Source organism: Lithobates pipiens, unplaced genomic scaffold (genome assembly GCF_037356315.1).
Source record: "Lithobates pipiens isolate NorthernLeopardFrog02 unplaced genomic scaffold, aLitPip1_a1.2 Scaffold_30, whole genome shotgun sequence".
Taxonomy (NCBI): domain Eukaryota; kingdom Metazoa; phylum Chordata; class Amphibia; order Anura; family Ranidae; genus Lithobates; species Lithobates pipiens.
This window is the reverse complement of record NW_027507791.1, coordinates 37,785,959-37,805,798: the sequence shown is the minus strand read 5'-3', so window position 1 is coordinate 37,805,798 and position 19,840 is coordinate 37,785,959. Positions and strand designations below refer to the sequence as shown.

Below are 19,840 nucleotides of genomic sequence, written 5' to 3'. Positions count from 1 at the left end.
AGGTTTTCTTTTTAACACTGTCAGGGCAGTAAGGATGTGGAATTCTCTTCCACAATTAGTGGTGTCAGCGGGAAGTATTGATAGTTTAAAAAAAAAAAAAAAACTCCTTGGATGGGTATCTTGGTGAACACAATAGACAGGGATATGATTTATGATAACCTCACTATGTACCATGAGTTGTAGATATAGGAAATTTTAGCAGGGGTTCCCTGAGCCTGGAAAATTTTATTTCAAGGGTACCTCGTTGTTAAAAGGTTGGGAGAGGCTGGTGTAGACATTGCTTGTCCAAGAACATAATGCAACGTTGAAGGGTGTGAAAGATGTGAAACCACCCTGTTCGGTTGTTGAGAGGTTGTTTCTTGGTGTCGAAAAGCCTGCGTGGGTGTTCCGTTGATTCACTTGACTGAACATGTGAATTTTAGAGGTGATAAAACCTCATTAGATGTGGAAGACAGGTGATATCCGAGGTCCCCGCTCCCCGTTCAATGATGGCAGTTCCAGTTTGACGTAGGTGGCTTCTTTCGTGCCTCTTTGGAACCAGTTGTCCCGTCTGTCCAAAATGTGCACCTTGCTGTTTTTGAAAGACTGTCCCCTTTTCCTTAACGGTGTAGGAGAACTGCCGCACCTCATCCTGTAGAATTTTTTTAATTTTGATGTTAGGCCATTCGTTTTGCTGAGAGGTTACCCAATGCAAAGGTATACCAATAAAACGATGGTTCTCGACTAGGTTTCAGTGGAACCCTAGGGTTCCTCAAGAGGTGGCTAGGGGTTCCCTAAGCTGTAGATAACTGATCTCTCACGATATGGTGCCTTCATAGTTTAAGGACCAACACCACTTGCCAGAGCTATGACTATAATGGGGGAGTATTCCGCCCACTGACCACCACCAATGGAAGGTGCATTTTCTCAAAGACCACCAATGGACTCATTTTAAGGGGGGGTTCCCTGAGACCTGAAAATTATTGTAAGGGTTCCTTTGGGGTAAAAGGTTGAGAAAGGCTGGTTTAGAGTGCAGACCTGGGCATATTATGGGCCGGAGCCACATCTGGTCCTTTTTGGCGCTGTCTATCCAGCTCAGTTGGAAATGTGGGAGCGTGGGTTCCCTGGATCCAGTCCAGCCAGTCAACAAGACGCAGTGGCTGCGCTTCCGCCCTTGTTGGTTCGCTGGTCTCCAAGATGGCAGCAGTTGCACTCCACTCCATTCCAAGTGATTTTGATCATGTAGGAAGGAGCGGCGCCACCCCTTGAGCGACTGGGGTGGACCATGGAGGGTGGGTAGCAAAGGATATGATGCAGGTTAGGGCATGGGTGGAAGTGTGGCCAGGTCAACCCACAAGAGGTGGAGCATATGCCCCCACTAGTTGTCCTTAACTTTTGCCTTGCTGCCAAAGTGATGTTGCACAATGGAGGTTCTCCAGATCAGGTGCCCCCTTGCCAAAATCAATTGCCTACTCCTGGTGTAGAGTAATTATGATTGGCTGCTAAAGGTATTTCACACTGGTGATGGAAAGGTGGTAAAAAACAGGTGGTTAATCTGTGTGTTTTTTGCCCCCGACCGCCACCTCTAAATTTTTCATTTGGAAAGCGGAAAATCTGCTAGGGTGGGACTTTGCTGAATGCTCAGCTTAGAGATCACTACACATACGTGACACCAGTTTACAATCGGCATACGCCCGGAATATAGCCTACCCCGGGACTGTGTTTCTGTTTGAGCAATGGGTTTCTACATGCAGGTTTCGGTCTGTCAGGCCTCAGTGTTCTCTGGTGTCCCGTTATCAGGGGCAGCATTGGCTCAGGCCTCTCTAGACCAGTGGTTCTCAACCTCAGTCCTCAAGCACCCCCAACAGGCCATGTTTGCAGGTTTTCCTTTTATCTTGTACAGGTGCTTTAAATCCAAGTCAATGGCTTGGTATTTCGTACAGCTAATTTTTATCTAAGAGAAAATTCCCAAAATGTGGCCTGTTGGGGGGTACTTGAGGACCGAGGTTGAGAACCATTGATCTAATCTATAACGTGTAACCACTGCAAGGTGGGTGAAGCAATCAGAAACTCTTTGAGACCCGTGTTTTCTTTTAATACAACATGGAATATGTAGGTGAGTGGAGCAAATACAGTTGATGCCCTACTGCCCCTCCGATGAAGGAGGTGCAAACCAACTCTGAAACGCGTCGGGATAAACGCATTGCCATGCCTTCTTGTATTCATGTATTTCCAGTTGATCAGGCCATGATCATTCCATGTATGCGTTGCTTCCTGAATACCTGTAAACCGCTGTCTGAAAGGCGATCCAAGGTGGTTCGTTTTTTTTTTTCCCCAAGGACGGAAAAGTGAAAGAGGCAAGAGAGCCTCCACCCTCGGAGAACGATAAAACCCCTAAACGCACTGCGTAGGATTTTATATTTTTACGATTGTCGTTTTGTGTCGGTTGTGGCTGCGCCTTATCTAGAGGTTAATAAACTGGAGTTCGATCAGATAATAGAAGGCAGTGAGTCGCGTTGTTCCCGGATGACCCCGAACGACAAATCACGCGGCTGACGGACAGAAAATAAATCCTAGATATATTCAGCAATATTAGATGGAGTTATATTTTTGTAAGAGTCGAGTTCAATGTAAAACGATAAGAACGTCAACGAAGAGCCTTGGCTCACATTTCACGTTTAACCTTAAAATCAGGGGGAAAAAAAATTTTGTGCGGTGGAACCTCGGATTGCGAGTAACGCGGTTTACGAGCGTTTCGCAATACAATCGTTTTTTTTTTTTTAATGACTCGCTTTGAGAGCATTGTCTTGCAAGACGAGCAGAATTCATTTGGGCAGAGGTGCGGGGGTGCCGGTGATGCTTCTCCGGCGCCCCCCGAGCACCTCTGGCCACATGCGGTACTGCATAGACAAGCAGCGGCTGTGGAACGGATTAGCTGCGTTTTCCATTATTTCCTATGGGGAAACTCGCTTTGATATAAGAGTGCTTTGGATTACAAGCGTTCTTCTGGAACGAACTATGCTCGTAATCCGAGGTATTACTGTATAAGACCCCCCCCCCCCCCCAACTATGTGTGTAAAGCTAAACTCCATAACCACGTGCGATGCCTTAGCGCTGGCTTTTTGAGGTGTTAAATCTGCCTGTGGAACACCCTCTGAAAAGCCATCCACCTTGGATGGCTTTTCAAAGGCAGCGTGACCGCATGTGTGAGCGAACCCTAAAGCGTATGCAGTAACGCAACAGAATGGAACTCTTCTATGTGAATAGGCCCTCCGTCGGCGAAAGAGAACTGCGGCGTCGTCCTCGCCTGGTGCTGCTTATCACAGGCCTTTTAGGAAAACATTTATTAATCTGCCAGGGCCCAAAGAGCTTTGTTCATACCCCAATCACCCGGGCCACGCCAGGCCCCCGGGCCCCCTTATGTTTGTGAATTGTGTATATATTATACTCCTGTTTCTATTTTGGGGTCATTGGCAGTCAGATTTATTGTTTGTAACACTTTTTCAGGAAAAACAAACCATGTAACACGATAGAAGCCATCACTGTGTCCCCTCCTATCAATACAGATGATAACACTTTAACAAAATGTTGTCTGGCTTTTTTTTTTTTTTTTTTCCTCATTAAAACGTATCTTGTTTTGAGTAGAATGGGGGAAGGGTTGAACGCTGTGTCCCCAATTTGGGAGATTTCCCCTCACTTCCTGTCCAAAAAAGGAAGTCATGGGAAATCACTTTGGTCATACAGGCTATGTTCACGTGGAGCGAAAAACATGGCCAGGGTTCAGAAAACATGGCTGAGGGTCTAGGAAACATGGCCGGGGGAATCAAGAAACATGGCTGGGAGTCAAGAAAACACAGCAGAGGGTAAAGAAAAAATTGGACAGGGTTCGGGAAACATAGCTGGTGGTCTAGGAAACATGACCAGTATTCGGTAAACATGCTGGCTGGAAGTCAAGAAAACACACCCGGAGTACAGGAAACATGTCTGGGGGTCTAGGAAACATGGCTGGGAGTCAATAAAACACAGCAAGGGTTCAGGAAACATGGCTGGGGGGGGGGGGGGGTCTAGAAAACACAGAAGGGGTTTCAGAAAATATGGCTGGGTCAAGAGAACATGGTTGGGATTCCAGGAAACATGGCTGGGGGTCTAGGAAACATACCCTGGGTCCAGGAAACATGGTCAGGGTTTGGGAAATATGACAGGAAGTCAAGAAAACACAGCAGGGGTCCAGGAAACATAGTTGGGGTTCCAGGAAATACAGCCAGAGTTTGGGAAACATGGCTGGTGGTCCAGGAAACATGGCAGGGAGTGAAGAAAACTCTCAGGATCCAGGAAACATAGTTTAGTGTTTTGGAAACATGGCCAGGGGTCTAGAAAATGTGGCCAGGGTTTGGGAAACATGGGTGGGGTCCAGAAAGCATGGACAGGGTTCAGGAAACATGGCTGAGGGCCTAAAAAACATAGTTGGTCTGGAAAACATGGCTGGGGTCCAGAAAGCATGGCTGGTGTCCCTAAAAAGTGGTTGGGGGGTTCTAGGAAACATGGCCGGGGTTCAGGAAACATGGCCAGGGTCTGGGAAACATGACTGGTGTGCCCAAAAGATGGCTGAGGGTCTAGGAAACATAGCCAGGTTTTGGGAAACGTGGGCAAGTGTTCCGGAAACATGGCCAGGGTTCAGGAAACATGGCTGATGATCCAAGAAACATGTCCGTGGAGTTAAGAAAACACACCTGAGGTACAGGTAACATGGCCGGGGTCAGGAAACATAGTCGAGGTCTGGGAAGCATGGCTGGGGTTCCAGGAAACATGGCCGGGGGTCCAGGAAACATTACCGGGGTTCCAGGAAACATGGCTGGTCTCCCCAAAAGATGGCTGGGGTCCAGGAAACTTGGCCAGAGTCTGGGAAACATGGCTGGGGGTCCAGGAAACATGACCGGGGTTCCAGGAAACGAAAGGAGGACTCCACTGCTGGGGGACACCAGATGTAAAGGAGGGCTCCGCTGCTGGGGACACCAGATGTAAAGGAGGGCTCCGCTGCTGGGGACACCAGATGTAAAAGAGGGCTCCGCTGCTAGGAACACCAGATGTAAAGGAGGGCTCCGCTGCCGGGGGACACCAGATGTAAAATAGGGCTCTGCTGCCGGGGGACACCAGATGTAAAGGAGGGCTCTGCTGCCGGGGACACCAGATGTAAAGGAGGGCTCCGCTGCCAGGGACACCAGATGTAAAAGGAAGGCTCCGCTGCCGGGGGACACCAGATGTAAAGGAGGGCTCCGCTGCCGGGGGACACCAGATGTAAAGGAGGGCTCCGTTGACTGGGGACACCAGATGTAAAAGGAGGGCTCCACTGCCGGGGACACCAGATATAAGCAGGGCCTCCGCTGCCGGGCACACAGATCTGTAAGGACAGACTCTGCTGGGGGCACCTGATGTAAGGATGGACTCCGCTGGGGGCACCCGATGACATCTGGTGGCAGGCGACGTGGCTAGTGACACGCTCAGGGCTCCCATTGATTCTGGATTATGGTGAGTTGAATGATTTCATTCTATATTACAATGTAATAATGAAATAATGCGCTTCAATCATCAATCAATAACAACCACGGTGTCGGGATGATCGAAGCGCCAACACCAGGTGTTTGGAGTATCTTTATCTGCTGATTTCTAAAACTCTGGAATACACACATTTCTATTGTGGTGTAGGATCTGGGCCTGCTGTCCCTCCATCCCTCTTTCCTTCCTTCTCTCTCTCCATCTCTCATTCACCTCAGACTCTAACCACACCCCCATTTGAACCGCGCCCATATAAGCCATGCCCGCTATTTCACATACACCACGCCCATTTTTCAGCGCCGCATTTTTATGCTATGTCACGCCTACAAGCGTCCTAATTATAATAAGACTTCGCCTACAGCCAATAAAGTGTCCCTATACATTTTTTACCAATGTTGGCAGCTATGTGGCCGGGAAACATGGCCGGGGTTACGGGAAACACGTTAGGGAAACATGGCCGGGGTTACGGGAAACACGTTAGGGAAACATGGCCGGGGTTACGGGAAACACGTTAGGGAAACATGGCCGGGGTAACGGGAAACACGTTAGGGAAACATGGCGGGGAGTCAAGAAAACACGGCACGGGTTTCATGGAAAGTATCACTAGAAGCCATTATGGTATGAGGCGCGTCAGCAGTGAAAGGGCGACCTCCAATGAGGAGAATGTGTGAATGTTGGGTGAAAATGCTCTGTGAGGAACATTTCAGTCACTGGGGGTTTATAGCCTCTCCTCAGAGGGATCGGATCACGTGATTGGCCCGTCCCGTGACGGACAGGCGCTGTCAACCAATCAGCTCTCAGTATCGGCGGGCGGGAAAAAGACGGAGCCGCGTCTGGTTACGGCCCCGAGCAAGATGGAGGAAGCCGAGGCGGTCCCGTCCACCTCGGGGCAGAGCTCAGAGCAGCCCGGAGCCGCGGACGCCCCGGGGCGGCTGCTCATCTTCAACACGCTGGTGGACAAGTTTCTGGAAGGGCTGGTGGAGGCGGGAAGGTGAGGCTGATCGTCCTGAATGGGCGTCCCATTCAGCTCGGCGAGCTGTGATTGGCCGAGACACCTACCCGGCACGCCTGATTGGCCGGACACCTCAGAGGCTGTGCGGTTTGATTGGCGGAATGGTGATGCGGCTGAATTTTGAGGGAGCTTTTGGTCAGATTTTAAGCTTTGGGTATTGGCACAAGAGCTGACAATCTACTGGATTTGATGTTCTAATTTCACCTACCAACAGCAAGGAGTGACAGTCCCTGTCTGTGACCCCAAAGGATGGATTTTTGTTGTGACACCAGTACAGGAAGTGAGGGTGTCACAAGCACCAGCCCTTCTATACACCACTAAGTATGTTTATGTGTCCCCATTGAAGGGATTTCCTATCATTTCCTGTCCTGGTGACACCTTTTTACCACAGAGGAAGTGAGGGGGAAATAAAAGGTACACAGACAACAATGCACACCCAACAGGGGGGCTAACTACAACAAAAGTTCCACCCACTTCCTGATGGAGCTTGCAGGAGGAGTCCAGAGCTGTTGGGAGTGGTCTTGGAGCTGATTGCAGGAATCCAGAGCTGTTGGGCCTGGCCTTGGGGCTGATTGGAGGAGTCCAGAGCTGATGGGAGTGGTCTTGGACCTGATTGGAGGAGTCCAGAGCTGGTGCGAGTGGTCTTGGACCTGATTGGAGGAGTCCAGAGCTGGTGCGAGTGGTCTTGGACCTGATTGGAGGAGTCCAGAGCTGGTGCGAGTGGTCTTGGACCTGATTGGAGGAGTCCAGAGCTGGTGGGAGTGGTCTTGGACCTGATTGGAGGAGTCCAGAGCTGGTGGGAGTGGTCTTGAAGCTGATTGGAGGAGTCCAAAGCTGGTGGGAGTGGTCTTGAAGCTGATTGGAGGAGTCTGGAGCTGGTGGGAGTGGTCTGAAGCTAGTTGGAGGCATTTTTGAACTTGCAGGAGGAGCCAGTGAGAGGGCCATGGAGCTTGTGGGAGGAGTCTGGAAATTGTAGGAGGGGTCTGATGTTGGCAGGAGTTGTCTGGGACTTGCAGGAGTTATCTAGAGCTGGTAGGAGGAGTTCAAAACTTGCATAAGGTAGCCAAAGGCTGGTGGGAGGAGTGTGGAACACTTAGGAAGTGACTAGAGATGGTGGGAGGAGCTTGGAACCTGCAGGAGGTATCCAGAGCTGGTAGGAGGAGTCTTGAGCTGGTACGCATAGCCTGAAGCTGGTGGGAGGAGTCCAAAACTTGCATAACATATTTAAGGATGGTGGGAGGAGTCTGGAACTCTTAGGCATGACCAGAGCAGGTGGGAGGAGATTGGAACTTGCATAAGGTATCTAAGGCTGATGGGAGTGGTCTGGAGCTGGTGGGGGGAGTCTGGAACTTGCAGGAGGTATCCAGAGCTGGTAGGAGGAGTCTTGAGCTGGTAGGCATTGCCTAAAGCTGGTAGGAGGAGTCCAAAACTTGCACAAGGTAGCTAAGGCTCGTGGGAATGGTCTGGAGCTGGTGGGAGGAGTCCAAAGTTTGCAGGAGGTAGCCAGAGCTCATGGGAGGAACCTGGAGTAGGCGGGAGGAGTCTTGAGCTGGTAAGCATGGCCTAAAGCTGGTGGGAGGAGTCTGAAACTTGCAGGGGGTATCCAAAACTGGCTGGAGGAGTCAAGCTTGTGGGAGTTTCCTGAAGCTTGTGGGAGTGGCCTGGAGCTTGCAGGAGGGTGCCCAGAGCTTGTGGGAGAAGTCAAGCTGTGGGAGTGTCCTGGAGCTTCCGGAAGGAGCCTGGAGCTGGTTGGAGGCATTTTGGAACTTGCAGGGAGTTGTCCAGAGCTGGCTGGAGGAGCTCAGAGCTGTTGGGAGGGGCCTTGAGCTAGTGGGGGGAGCCTAAAACTTGCAGGAAGAGCCTGAAGCTGGTGGGAGGGCTATGGAGCTTATGGAAGGAGATAGGAAATTGCAGGAGTAGTCTGAAGCTGGTAGGAGGAGTATTCTGGGAGGGGCCTGGAATTTTCAGGAGGAGTCTACAGCTGGTGGGAGGAGTCTGGAATTTTTCAGGAGGAGTCTACAGCTGGTGGGAGGAGTCTGGAATTTGCAGGAGGAGTCTAGAGCTGGTGGGAGGAGTCTGCAATTTGCAGGTGTCCAGAGCTGGCTAGAGGAGCCTGTGGGAGGGGTCTGAAGGTGGTGGGAGGAGTCTGGCGCTAATGGAGCAAACTAAACCCAAATGGGGGGAATAGCCGGGAGGAGACCCCAGTCATGTGACCTTTCACAGTCACATGACCAGCTCTCCTCCAACCATTTTATGAATGGTCTGTGTATGGAGAGTGGGATGGCTGTGGAGGAACACGATTGGCCGGTGTTCTCCCTCCTCCAGCCTGATGATGAAGTGGAGATTTAGTACAAGTAGTAGCAGTGACCGATCCCCACACTGATAGGACAGCGCCTCCCTCTGGAGGAAGCCTCACAAGCAGCCGTTACACACAATGCAGTTCTGTACAGATCAGTGTGTGACCTCTGACCTCCCGATTATCTGCTATATCCCCCCATCCCCCCCTTCATGGACATGTCTGACCTCCCCCTCCCCCCTTCCTCCGCAGCTACCAACGCTTCGCTCGCTGCTACAAGAAGTTCTACAAGCTGCAGCCGGAGCTGACCCGAGGAATCTACGACCAGTTCGTGGCCCAACTACATTCCTCCATCAAGGTGAGCCGACCCCAAATTGGTTTACTTTACAGCGTATCATAAAGTGTAACTCCCCGTTTATATAATACTTTTCTGTACAAATACCCCCAGAATTCCCACCACCGTCACCAATAATCGCCATACTGCATTTTTTTTGGGGGTTTTTTTTATGTTCATCAGCACCAGCCAGTGTGCTATAATGGGGTATTTTCATGAAAGACCTCAATCAGGAAAATATCTCATTATGACCACTAGATGGAGCAAGACAATCATCGGAAATACACATATTAGACACAGTAAAGTGAGTCTTCATTATGGGCTGATGGCTATGGGAATGTTCGGGGCTTTTATACAAGAATACATTATTTTTTATTATTCTTTTTTTATTTATTTAAAATTTTTTATAGTTATTTTTTATTTTTATTATATCATTTTTATATTTTAATATATTTTTTTATATATAGTCTTTTTATTTTTATAGTTGTGTTTTTTTTATATAATATATATATTATTTTTTAAATTTTTTATAATATATTATTTTTTTAAATAGTTTTTTTTTATATATAGTCTTTTTTATAGTTGTGTTTTTTTTATTTTTATAGTTGTGTTTTTTATATATATATATATATATATATATATATATATATATATATATATATATATTTTTTTTTTTTTTTTTGTTTTTTTTTTTAATATAGTATTTATTTATATATATATATATATATATATATATATATATATATATATATATATATAATATAATTTTTTTTATTCTTTTTTTTATAGTTATTTTTTATAATATATAATTTTTATTTTTTAATAGTTTTTTTTATATATAGTCTTTTTTATAGTTGTGTGTGTGTTTTTTTTTTTTTTTTGTTTTGTTTTTTTATATAGTTTTTATTTATTTATTTATTTATTTTTTCAGGCTGAGATCCAGGAGATAAAGGAAGAGGGGAATTTGGAAGCACTGCTGGACTCTTTGGACAAGATGGAGAAAGATGCGGCGAACGCAGCGGATATCCAATGGTGAGATCTGGTCAATGCTTCTCACTTTTAGGGTCACTTTTCAAAGAGAGACGCCAAGGACACAAAACCCCCCCCCCTTTTTTTTTTCTCATTAAAAGATGAGTTAATGATAGAAGAAGCTTAACCTCCTCCCAACCTCGTAATACATCATACAGTGAGGAAAATAACGGTTTGACCCCCCCCCCGGTTTGCCCATTTACAAAGAAATGAAGGGTCTATAATTTTTTTATCACTGGTGTATTTTATATGATAGAGACAAAATATCAATCAGAAATTCAGAAAAAAAAAAACACCACATGGTACAAATGTTATAAATGGAGTTTCAGTTCAATGAGTAAAATAAGTATTTGATCCTCAAGCAAAACATGACTTAGTAGTTGGTGGAGAAACCCTTGTTGGCGATCTCAGAGGTCAGACGTTTCTTGTAGGTGGTGACCAGGTTTGCACACATCTCAGGAGGGGGTTTGGTCCACCTTTCCTTACAGATCTTCTCTAAATCCTTAAGGTTTCTTGGCAACCCGAAGTTTCAGCTCCCTCCATAAATGTTCTATAGGATTAAGGTCTGGAGACTGACTAGGCCACTCCATGAGCTTAATGTGCTTCTTGAGTCACTCCTTTGTTGCCTTGGCCGTATGTTTTGGGTCATTGTCCCACTGGAAGACCCATCCATGACCCATCTTCAGTGTTCTGGCTGAGGGAAGAAGGTTCTCATCCAAGATCTTACAATACATGGCCCCGTCCCATTGGCCCCTCAATGCGGCAAAGTCGGCCTGTACCTTCAGCAGAGAAACGGCCCCAAAGCACCGTGTTTCCACTTCCGTGTGTGACTGTATTGGTGTTCTTTAGGGTCATAGTCAGCATTTTCCTTCCTCCAAACACAGCGAGTCGAGTTTATGCCAAAGAGGTCGATTTTGGTCTCATCTGACCACAGCACTTACTCCCGATCCTTCTCTGAATCATTTAGATGTTCATTGGCAAACTTCAGACGGACCTGTACATGTGTCTTCTTCAGGAGGAGGACCTTGTGGGCTCTGCAGGATTTCAATCCATGGCGGCGTATTGTGTTACCAGTGGATTGTTTGGTGACTGGGGTCCCAACTGCCTTGAGATCCTTCACAAGCTCCTCCCGTGTAGTTCTGGGCTGATCCCTCACTTTTCTGGTGACCACCCTCACCCCATGAGGAGAAATCTTGCATGGAGCTCCAGACTGAGGACCATTGATGGTTATTTTGTATTTCTTCCATTTGTGAATAATCGCTCCAACAGTTGCCTCCTCCTCACCAAGCTGATGGTCTTGTAGCCCATTCCAGTCTTGTGCAGGTCTACAATCTTCTCCTTGATGTCCTTTGATGGCTCTTTGGCCTTGCCCATGATGGTGAGGGTTTGGGTGGAGGAAAGAGATTCTGTGGACTGGTGTCTTTTATACCCATAACGAGTTGTGGTTAGGAGAACCTTCTTACATTGTCGGGACTAATCTGTGTACCATATAAGCACCTACTATAGCCAGTCTGTGGGGGGCAGAATTATTGTTGGTTGGTTGGGGATCAAATACTTATTCTACTCACTGAACTGCAACTCCATTTATAACATTTGTATTGTGTGTGTGTGTGTGTGTGGTTTTTTTTTTTTTTTTCTGGATTTTTGGTTTTCTTTCTGGTGGGGACGTGACGTTGCATTGAAGACAGTGGGACACAGCATTCCATTATTGGCACTTTTTAAAAGAAAAAAAAAAAAATCAGGAAAACGCAGATACCCCTGTTTTTGGCTGATATATCGGTGCATCCCTAGCTTTAACAATTTGTTGTTTGCTCCGACAGGCGTCCCAGCGGCGTTCCCGAGGAGGACTTGCGGGCTCACTTGGTTCCGTACCTCCTGCAGCAGCGGGAATACCTGCGCAAGTTGGTGAAGGAGAGGGAACAGGAGAACGCCAAGCTGGCCCAGTCCGTCCTGGCCGGGAGGAGGAAGGTCGAGGAGATGCAGCAGGAGATCCAGAGGAGGCAGCAGGCCTGGCAGGTAAGGAGGCACCACTGAGAATGAGGTGCATGCTCTGCGGTGTGGTGTGGAAATGACTGAGCATGCTCTGTGGGTTGTGGGAATGTCTGAGCATGCTCTGTGGGGTGTGGGAATGTCTGAGCATGCTCTGTGGGGTGTGGTGTGGGAATGACTGAGCATGCTCTGTGTGGTGTGGTGTGGGAATGACTGAGCATGCTCTGTGGGGTGTGGGAATGACTGAGCATGCTCTGTGGGGTGTGGGAATGACTGAGCATGCTCTGTGGGGTGTGGGAATGACTGAGCATGCTCTGTGGGGTGTGGGAATGTCTGAGCATGCTCTGTGGGGTGTGGGAATGTCTGAGCATGCTCTGTGGGGTGTGGTGTGGGAATGACTGAGCATGCTCTGTGTGGTGTGGTGTGGAAATGACTGAGCATGCTCTGTGGGTTGTGGGAATGTCTGAGCATGCTCTGTGGGGTGTGGGAATGTCTGAGCATGCTCTGTGGGGTGTGGTGTGGGAATGACTGAGCATGCTCTGTGTGGTGTGGTGTGGGAATGACTGAGCATGCTCTGTGGGGTGTGGGAATGACTGAGCATGCTCTGTGGGGTGTGGGAATGACTGAGCATGCTCTGTGGGGTGTGGGAATGTCTGAGCATGCTCTGTGTGGTGTGGTGTGGGAATGACTGAGCATGCTCTGTGTGGTGTGGTGTGGGAATGACTGAGAATGCTCTGTGGGGTGTGGAAATGACTGAGCATGCCCAGAGCGGGAATGGCTGAGCATGCTCTGTGTGGTGTGGGAATGACTGAGCATGCTCTGTGGGGTGTGGGAATGACTGAGCATGCTCTGTGGGGTGTGGTGTGGGAATGACTGAGCATGCTCTGTGGGGTGTGTGAATGACTGAGCATGCTCTGTGGGGTGTGTGAATGACTGAGCATGCTCTGTGGGGTGTGGGAATGACTGAGCATGCTCTGTGGGGTGTGGGAATGACTGAGCATGCTCTGTGGGGTGTGGGAATGACTGAGCATGCTCTGTGGGGTGTGGGAATGTCTGAGCATGCTCTGTGGGGTGTGGGAATGTCTGAGCATGCTCTGTGGGGTGTGGTGTGGGAATGACTGAGCATGCTCTGTGTGGTGTGGTGTGGAAATGACTGAGCATGCTCTGTGGGTTGTGGGAATGTCTGAGCATGCTCTGTGGGGTGTGGGAATGACTGAGCATGCTCTGTGGGGTGTGGGAATGTCTGAGCATGCTCTGTGGGGTGTGGGAATGTCTGAGCATGCTCTGTGGGGTGTGGTGTGGGAATGACTGAGCATGCTCTGTGTGGTGTGGTGTGGAAATGACTGAGCATGCTCTGTGGGTTGTGGGAATGTCTGAGCATGCTCTGTGGGGTGTGGTGTGGGAATGACTGAGCATGCTCTGTGTGGTGTGGTGTGGGAATGACTGAGCATGCTCTGTGGGGTGTGGGAATGACTGAGCATGCTCTGTGGGGTGTGGGAATGACTGAGCATGCTCTGTGGGGTGTGGGAATGACTGAGCATGCTCTGTGGGGTGTGGGAATGACTGAGCATGCTCTGTGGGGTGTGGGAATGTCTGAGCATGCTCTGTGGGGTGTGGGAATGTCTGAGCATGCTCTGTGGGGTGTGGTGTGGGAATGACTGAGCATGCTCTGTGTGGTGTGGTGTGGAAATGACTGAGCATGCTCTGTGGGTTGTGGGAATGTCTGAGCATGCTCTGTGGGGTGTGGTGTGGGAATGACTGAGCATGCTCTGTGGGGTGTGGGAATGACTGAGCATGCTCTGTGGGGTGTGGGAATGACTGAGCATGCTCTGTGGGGTGTGGGAATGTCTGAGCATGCTCTGTGGGGTGTGGTGTGGGAATGACTGAGCATGCTCTGTGTGGTGTGGTGTGGGAATGACTGAGCATGCTCTGTGGGGTGTGGAAATGACTGAGCATGCCCAGAGCGGGAATGGCTGAGCATGCTCTGTGTGGTGTGGGAATGACTGAGCATGCTCTGTGGGGTGTGGGAATGTCTGAGCATGCTCTGTGGGGTGTGGTGTGGGAATGACTGAGCATGCTCTGTGGGGTGTGTGAATGACTGAGCATGCTCTGTGGGGTGTGGGAATGACTGAGCATGCTCTGTGTGGTGTGGGAATGACTGAGCATGCTCTGTGGGGTGTGGAAATTACTGAGCATGCTCTGTGGGGTGTGGAAATTACTGAGCATGCTCTGTGGGGTGTGGAAATTACTGAGCATGCTCTGTGGGGTGTGGGAATGACTGCGCATGCTCTGTGTGGTGTGGGAATGGCTGAGCATGCTCTGTGTGGTGTGGGAATGACTGAGCATGCTCTGTGTGGTGTGGGAATGACTGCGCATGCTCTGTGTGGTGTGGGAATGACTGAGCATGCTCTGTGTGGTGTGGGAATGACTGAGCATGCTCGTGTGGTGCAGGAATGACTGAGCATGCTCTGTGTGGTGCAAAGTCTAAGGGATGAGTCCTGTTTTTTTGCTCATACCTTTTGTTTGTTTTTGTGTTCCAGAAATTAAGTCAGTCCCAGAGGGAGATGATCCTGTCCATCCAGAAGATCGAGAAGGTGTGACCTGCAACTCCTCTGCTACTGTACCAGCTGCTGTCCCATATTGTGGACGGATACAAGCCTCCCCCCCCCCACCCCTTTACTGCCTCGCTGAGACCCTCCATATTAAAGGAGCGCTATGGTGGTATTTGTATTCTATGGATGATACAAGTGACCATAGTATTCAGTATGTTCTCTTCTTTATTTTACATCCATTTATTTACCTTTGTCTCCGCTATTACTGCACTGCCAGTTCTGCGTGGCAGTTACTAGGCTTGTGATGAAGCAGAACACTGCCGGGCATTCTAATAAAGTTTCGGCCCCGGCAGAGGTGTATATGCTTACGTATGCCCTCTGTGTGAATGAAGGAGGCCTAAACATTATTAGTATGCCCGGCAGTGTTCTGGTTCATCGCAATCCTAGTAACTGTCACTTTTACATACACAACTAGGTGTTCCATGCACACCCCTCCCCCTCCGGTGCAGGCCGTCCTGTATTTCGGGAAGCAGCGGCCGGCACAGACGCAGCCGTGACTCCCCAATCTGACATCTGTCTGCATTTGGGGACATACACCCGCACAGATGTCAGATCTGGGGAGTAGCGGCTGCGTCTGTGCCGTCCGCTGCTTCCCGAAATACATGAACAGGGCGGCCTGCACCGGAGGGGGGAGGGGAGGGGGGTGTGTGGAACACCTCTGCAAGCAAACATGGTCCTCACATAGGTGTACACTTATTAAGGGCCCTTGGTGTGTTCTAGTTTTGGCCCAACCACCATCACTGGGACTTTCTGCGTGTACATGTGGAGAAGAATAATTTACATAAAGGCATGTAACATGAGAATATACCGAGTACTGCTGTCATGCTGTATTAGGCTAGGTTGCCGCTATTGCAACCCCGAAGTCGCATGGTTTTGATGCAACTTGAAGTTGCAACGTCTGTGTAATGTTGAGGTCTTGAAGTCGCATCAAAGTCGGACCAAAGTAGTGCAGGGACTACTCCTGAAGTCGCACAGATGTGAGCGGTACTCATTGGAAATCACGGGGTACGACTCGTCATGCGACTTTGCGGTCCCAAGTCGCAGGACGCGTTGCACAAGTGGAAGCGTAGCCTTAATAACATACACATACAAGGCTTCTCATCATATTATACCCAGTGTTTGGCGGCGAGAACGTGTTGTGCACATGGGATTTTTTTTTTTGCTGTTTGTTAAAAATGTAATTGTTAATAAATTATGTATTTTCTAGATGTGTTATGGTTTCAGGTTAAATCTGACCTCCCAGTCTTCCCTTAAACCGTGGGTGCTCAACCTGCGTCCCTCCAGCTGTTGCGGAACTACAATTGAAATCCAAACAATGAAAGGGATGGGTCGAAGACAGACAGGCGGGGGAGAGGAAAGGGCTAGACGATTGGTCGCCCTGCGGCCCTCCAGCTGTTGCGGCACTACAATTCCCATCATGCCTCTGCCTTTTGGGAGTCATGCTCGTAACTGTCAGCCTTGCAAGGCCTCATGGGACTTCCGCAAACAGCTGGAGGGGGCCGCAGGTTGAGCACCCCTGCTAAGTCTTGCACGGTTGTACCGGCTCCTCTCCTGCGCTCAAACCGCTTCCTCTGACTTCACTGCACACTGTGAGCTTCTCACCATGTGCAATAGAAGCTGCAGCAAGTCAGCTAGAGCTCTGCCTCATTTCCTGGGTGGGGGGCGCTTATCATCTAGGCAGAACTACAAGTCCCATGGTGCATTGCAAGGCTGACAGTTACAAGCATGACTACCCAAAGGCTAAAGGCATGATGGGAATTGTAGTGCCACAACAGGTGGAGGGCCGCAGGATGAGCAATCATCTAGCCCAGGGATATGCAATTAGTGGACCTCCAGCTGTTGCAAAACTACAAGTCCCATGAGGCATAGCAAGACTCTGACAGCCACAAGCATGACACCCAGAGGCAGAGGCATTATGGGACTTGTAGTTTTGCAACAACTGGAGGTCCGCTAATTGCATATACCTGATAGCCCTTTCTTGGCCCATCCCTCTCATTGTTTGGTTTTCAATTTTGGGGGGTTCAACATCACATGTGGGTGTTACCTATGCAAATACAGCCTGCCAAGGAACGCCCACTCCTCCAGACTGACATCCACCCATCAAGGCATTTTGATATTTGCATAACTCCTCCCACTGTTTTCACGCATGAAGGCTTAGCATCATATGTGGGTGTTACCTATGCAAATACAGCCTGCCTAGGAATGCCCACTCCTCCAGACTGAAACTAACCCATCAAGGCTTTTTTTTTTTTTTTTTTTTTTTTGCATAACTCCTCCCGCTGCTTCTAAACATGAAGGCTTAGCATCACGTGTGGGCCCACTCCTCCACACTGATCTGATCCCCCACCCATCAAAGCGTTTTCATATTTGTGTAACTCCTCCCACTGTTTCCAATCTTTGAGGCTCAGCATCACATGTGGGTGTTTATCTATGCAAATACACCCTGCCTAGGAACGCCCACTTCCCCAGACTGACACCCACCTACCAAGGCCTTATGATATTTGCATAGCTCCTCCCACTACTTGTATCAGGACTGAGGGCTCCTGAGAGGAGTACTGAGGCCGGGGGCTGTGGTGGAAGCTGTGTACAACACCCTGCTGGTCCCTCCCATCAGCCACGATCTGCCTGCATGGCATACAGAAGCACAGAGACCCAGTGATGTTATGTTATAGATAGTGGGGGGGGGGGGGGGGTCTGCATTAAAAATATGACATTTCCTATTTTATCGCTTTTTAAGGCTTCTCGGCCTTTTGGCTAAGATCAAGTGTAGTATCTGTTCTTATCAGTTGCCAAAGGAGGCGCTGGTCCATCCCTATTTGAGAGGGTTTGGGCGGCGCTCTCCGATGGTGTAATTTGCATCCCGAAGGATGGTTTCGGTAGGGGCCACGTCGTGCCGCCCGACAGTAAACTGGGGGCCGATGCATGGTCGAGTCTGAGCCATCTGGAAGGATGCACCTGGTGAGGGCGGAGAAACACTGGGTCGAAGCCAGGGGAGGGGACCCTGGCAGACCGGCTTGGATTGTGGCAGCTTTAGCCCCAGTCAGTTTTTCGGGATTGGAACGCTTGTTCCCCTTTAGCCTGGAGGGGGGAACGGTCAGTACGTCCTGGATGTAATTAGGTGGGAGTGACGGGAGTGAGGGTGGGACCTGATGGTAAAGGGTCTCACTAAGCTCCTTGATCTCCATGCCTTCCTGATAGGGGTGGGGGCTGTTGTGGTCTGGGCTGGGCTGTCGGGGATGCTTTTGTTGGAAAGCCCATGGTGATGTGCCCCTGGAGTGGCAGTCCAGGGGTGCCTTCTTTCACTGTGCGTCAGCACTTTGATTTAGGCACCTAGGTCACGTCACCATTACACGCTTTTTTTACACCTGCCTCTAGGGCCCGGCCTTTTGGCTAGGACCAGAGGAATTTTTGATTCCTGGCCGGAGGGCCGGCCATTGTATCTCACAATGGTCACTTTTCACTCTCCTCTTCACTATCCCTTCCCCACTTTTTATTTATTTTATCTTTGTGTGTTTGTCACTGTGTGTCACTTCACGTTTGATTAGTAGGGTGTCGGTCCTCGGACCAATCCTGAACGTCTTGTGGGAGAGCGGACATAGGCCTTCTGGCTTGGTCCAATCTCCATGAGGGGGGGCCTACCTTCGGGGAAGCCCCCTACAGTACCAAGTACCTAGGAGGTTCTGTTTCGGCAGTCCTCCCGGGGAAAGGAGGGATTCCGGTTTCGTCCGGGTCCCACTTTGTTGAGTCTGGTACCTCAGTCCCTGTCTGGAGCCTAACGCCCCGGGGGATCAGGGTATGGTCCTTCTTTTGGAGGACATCAGGCACCCGTCTGCACTTTTTAGTGTGTCACTCTTTATGTGTGTGCACTTTTTTTATGCACCGGGTGGAAGTTTTTTGGGTGTGTTTGCACGCCATGGGCTTTTTCAATAGAAAAATTTCCTATTTTATTTGAATGCAAATAAAGTTTTGTCTGGAGTTCTCCTTTAATCCAGACCCTATGACTAGGCCAGTGATGGCGAACCTTGGCACTCCAGATGTTTTGGAACTACACTTCCCATGATGCTCCAACTACACTGCAGAGTGCATGAGAATCATGGGAAATGTAGTTCCAAAACATCTGGGGTGCCAAGGTTCACCATCACTGGACTAGGCCCTGTTGTGCGGGGCAAAATGCATTGGAGGAGGTGAGGTTTTTTGGCAGACACAGGTAGGCTGAGGCCGCTCCTTACCTCTACGTTACACAGGCCTGGTCGGGAGAGCGGCGTTCTTTATTCATGAATGTACATAAAGTTTTGTCTGGAGTTCCCCTTTAATCCCCTGGGACTTTCCGCAGGGAAGCGGTTCAGGTCCGGGGGGGGGTGACCGGGTTCATCGCTGTGTACTGCGATCCTTAAATATCAGGTTGTGTTTTCCGGCAGACTACATAAACATTGGGCTGCCATGCCTCGGGCCTCTGCGGTCCGCTTTGAACTCCGTCCCCTTCCTGATTACACAGTGTGGTTCCCAGTCCCGTCCTTACACTGGTTTCCAGTGATTTACTGGGTTGTCGTCCAAACCGAGGCTGGCAGTCAGAACACGAGTCCCGGCCACAGCCTCATGGATGATGTTGTGATTGAAGAGAATGTAGTTAACCCCCTGAGTGCCCAGAGAAGAGAGAGAGGAGGGGGGGTATGGAAGGTGAGGGGACTCCACTGTTACATAGGCAGATCGCTGTTCTGCCCATGTACAGACGGGCACCGGCGGACAATCGGGTAGCAGTGAATGTGCTATGGGGCGGGTGGCAAGTGGTAAACTGGCTTAGGGCTGCCCTATAGCAGTTTTACTGCTACATGGCGGCACCTGTGTGCCGGATCACGTATGTGTGTGTGTATGTATGTATATATGTATATATATATATATATATATATATATATGTGTGTGTGTGTATATATACACATGACCTTACACTTTTGGGTAGGGGGCATGTATGCGGACATAAGGACATACATTTTATTTGGGTACAGCGTCGCACGACCGCGCAATTGTCAAAGCAGCGC

At 49.4% G+C, this 19,840-nt stretch overlaps 1 protein-coding gene and 1 pseudogene across 1 annotated transcript; both read left to right on the top strand.

Moving 5' to 3' along the window:
* The first annotated feature begins 6,327 nt into the window (after positions 1–6,327).
* PMF1 (polyamine modulated factor 1) lies at positions 6,328–16,012 on the top strand. The gene is made up of 5 exons (XM_077464026.1): positions 6,328–6,523; positions 9,093–9,198; positions 10,106–10,206; positions 12,024–12,219; positions 14,733–16,012. Exons 1-5 carry the CDS (start codon positions 6,387–6,389, stop codon positions 14,790–14,792), a joined length of 600 nt encoding a protein of 199 aa, XP_077320152.1. The 5' UTR covers positions 6,328–6,386; the 3' UTR covers positions 14,793–16,012.
* A 1,526-nt stretch (positions 16,013–17,538) lies between these two features.
* LOC143950434 (U2 spliceosomal RNA) lies at positions 17,539–17,646 on the top strand (annotated as a pseudogene).
* Positions 17,647–19,840: the final 2,194 nt, after the last annotated feature.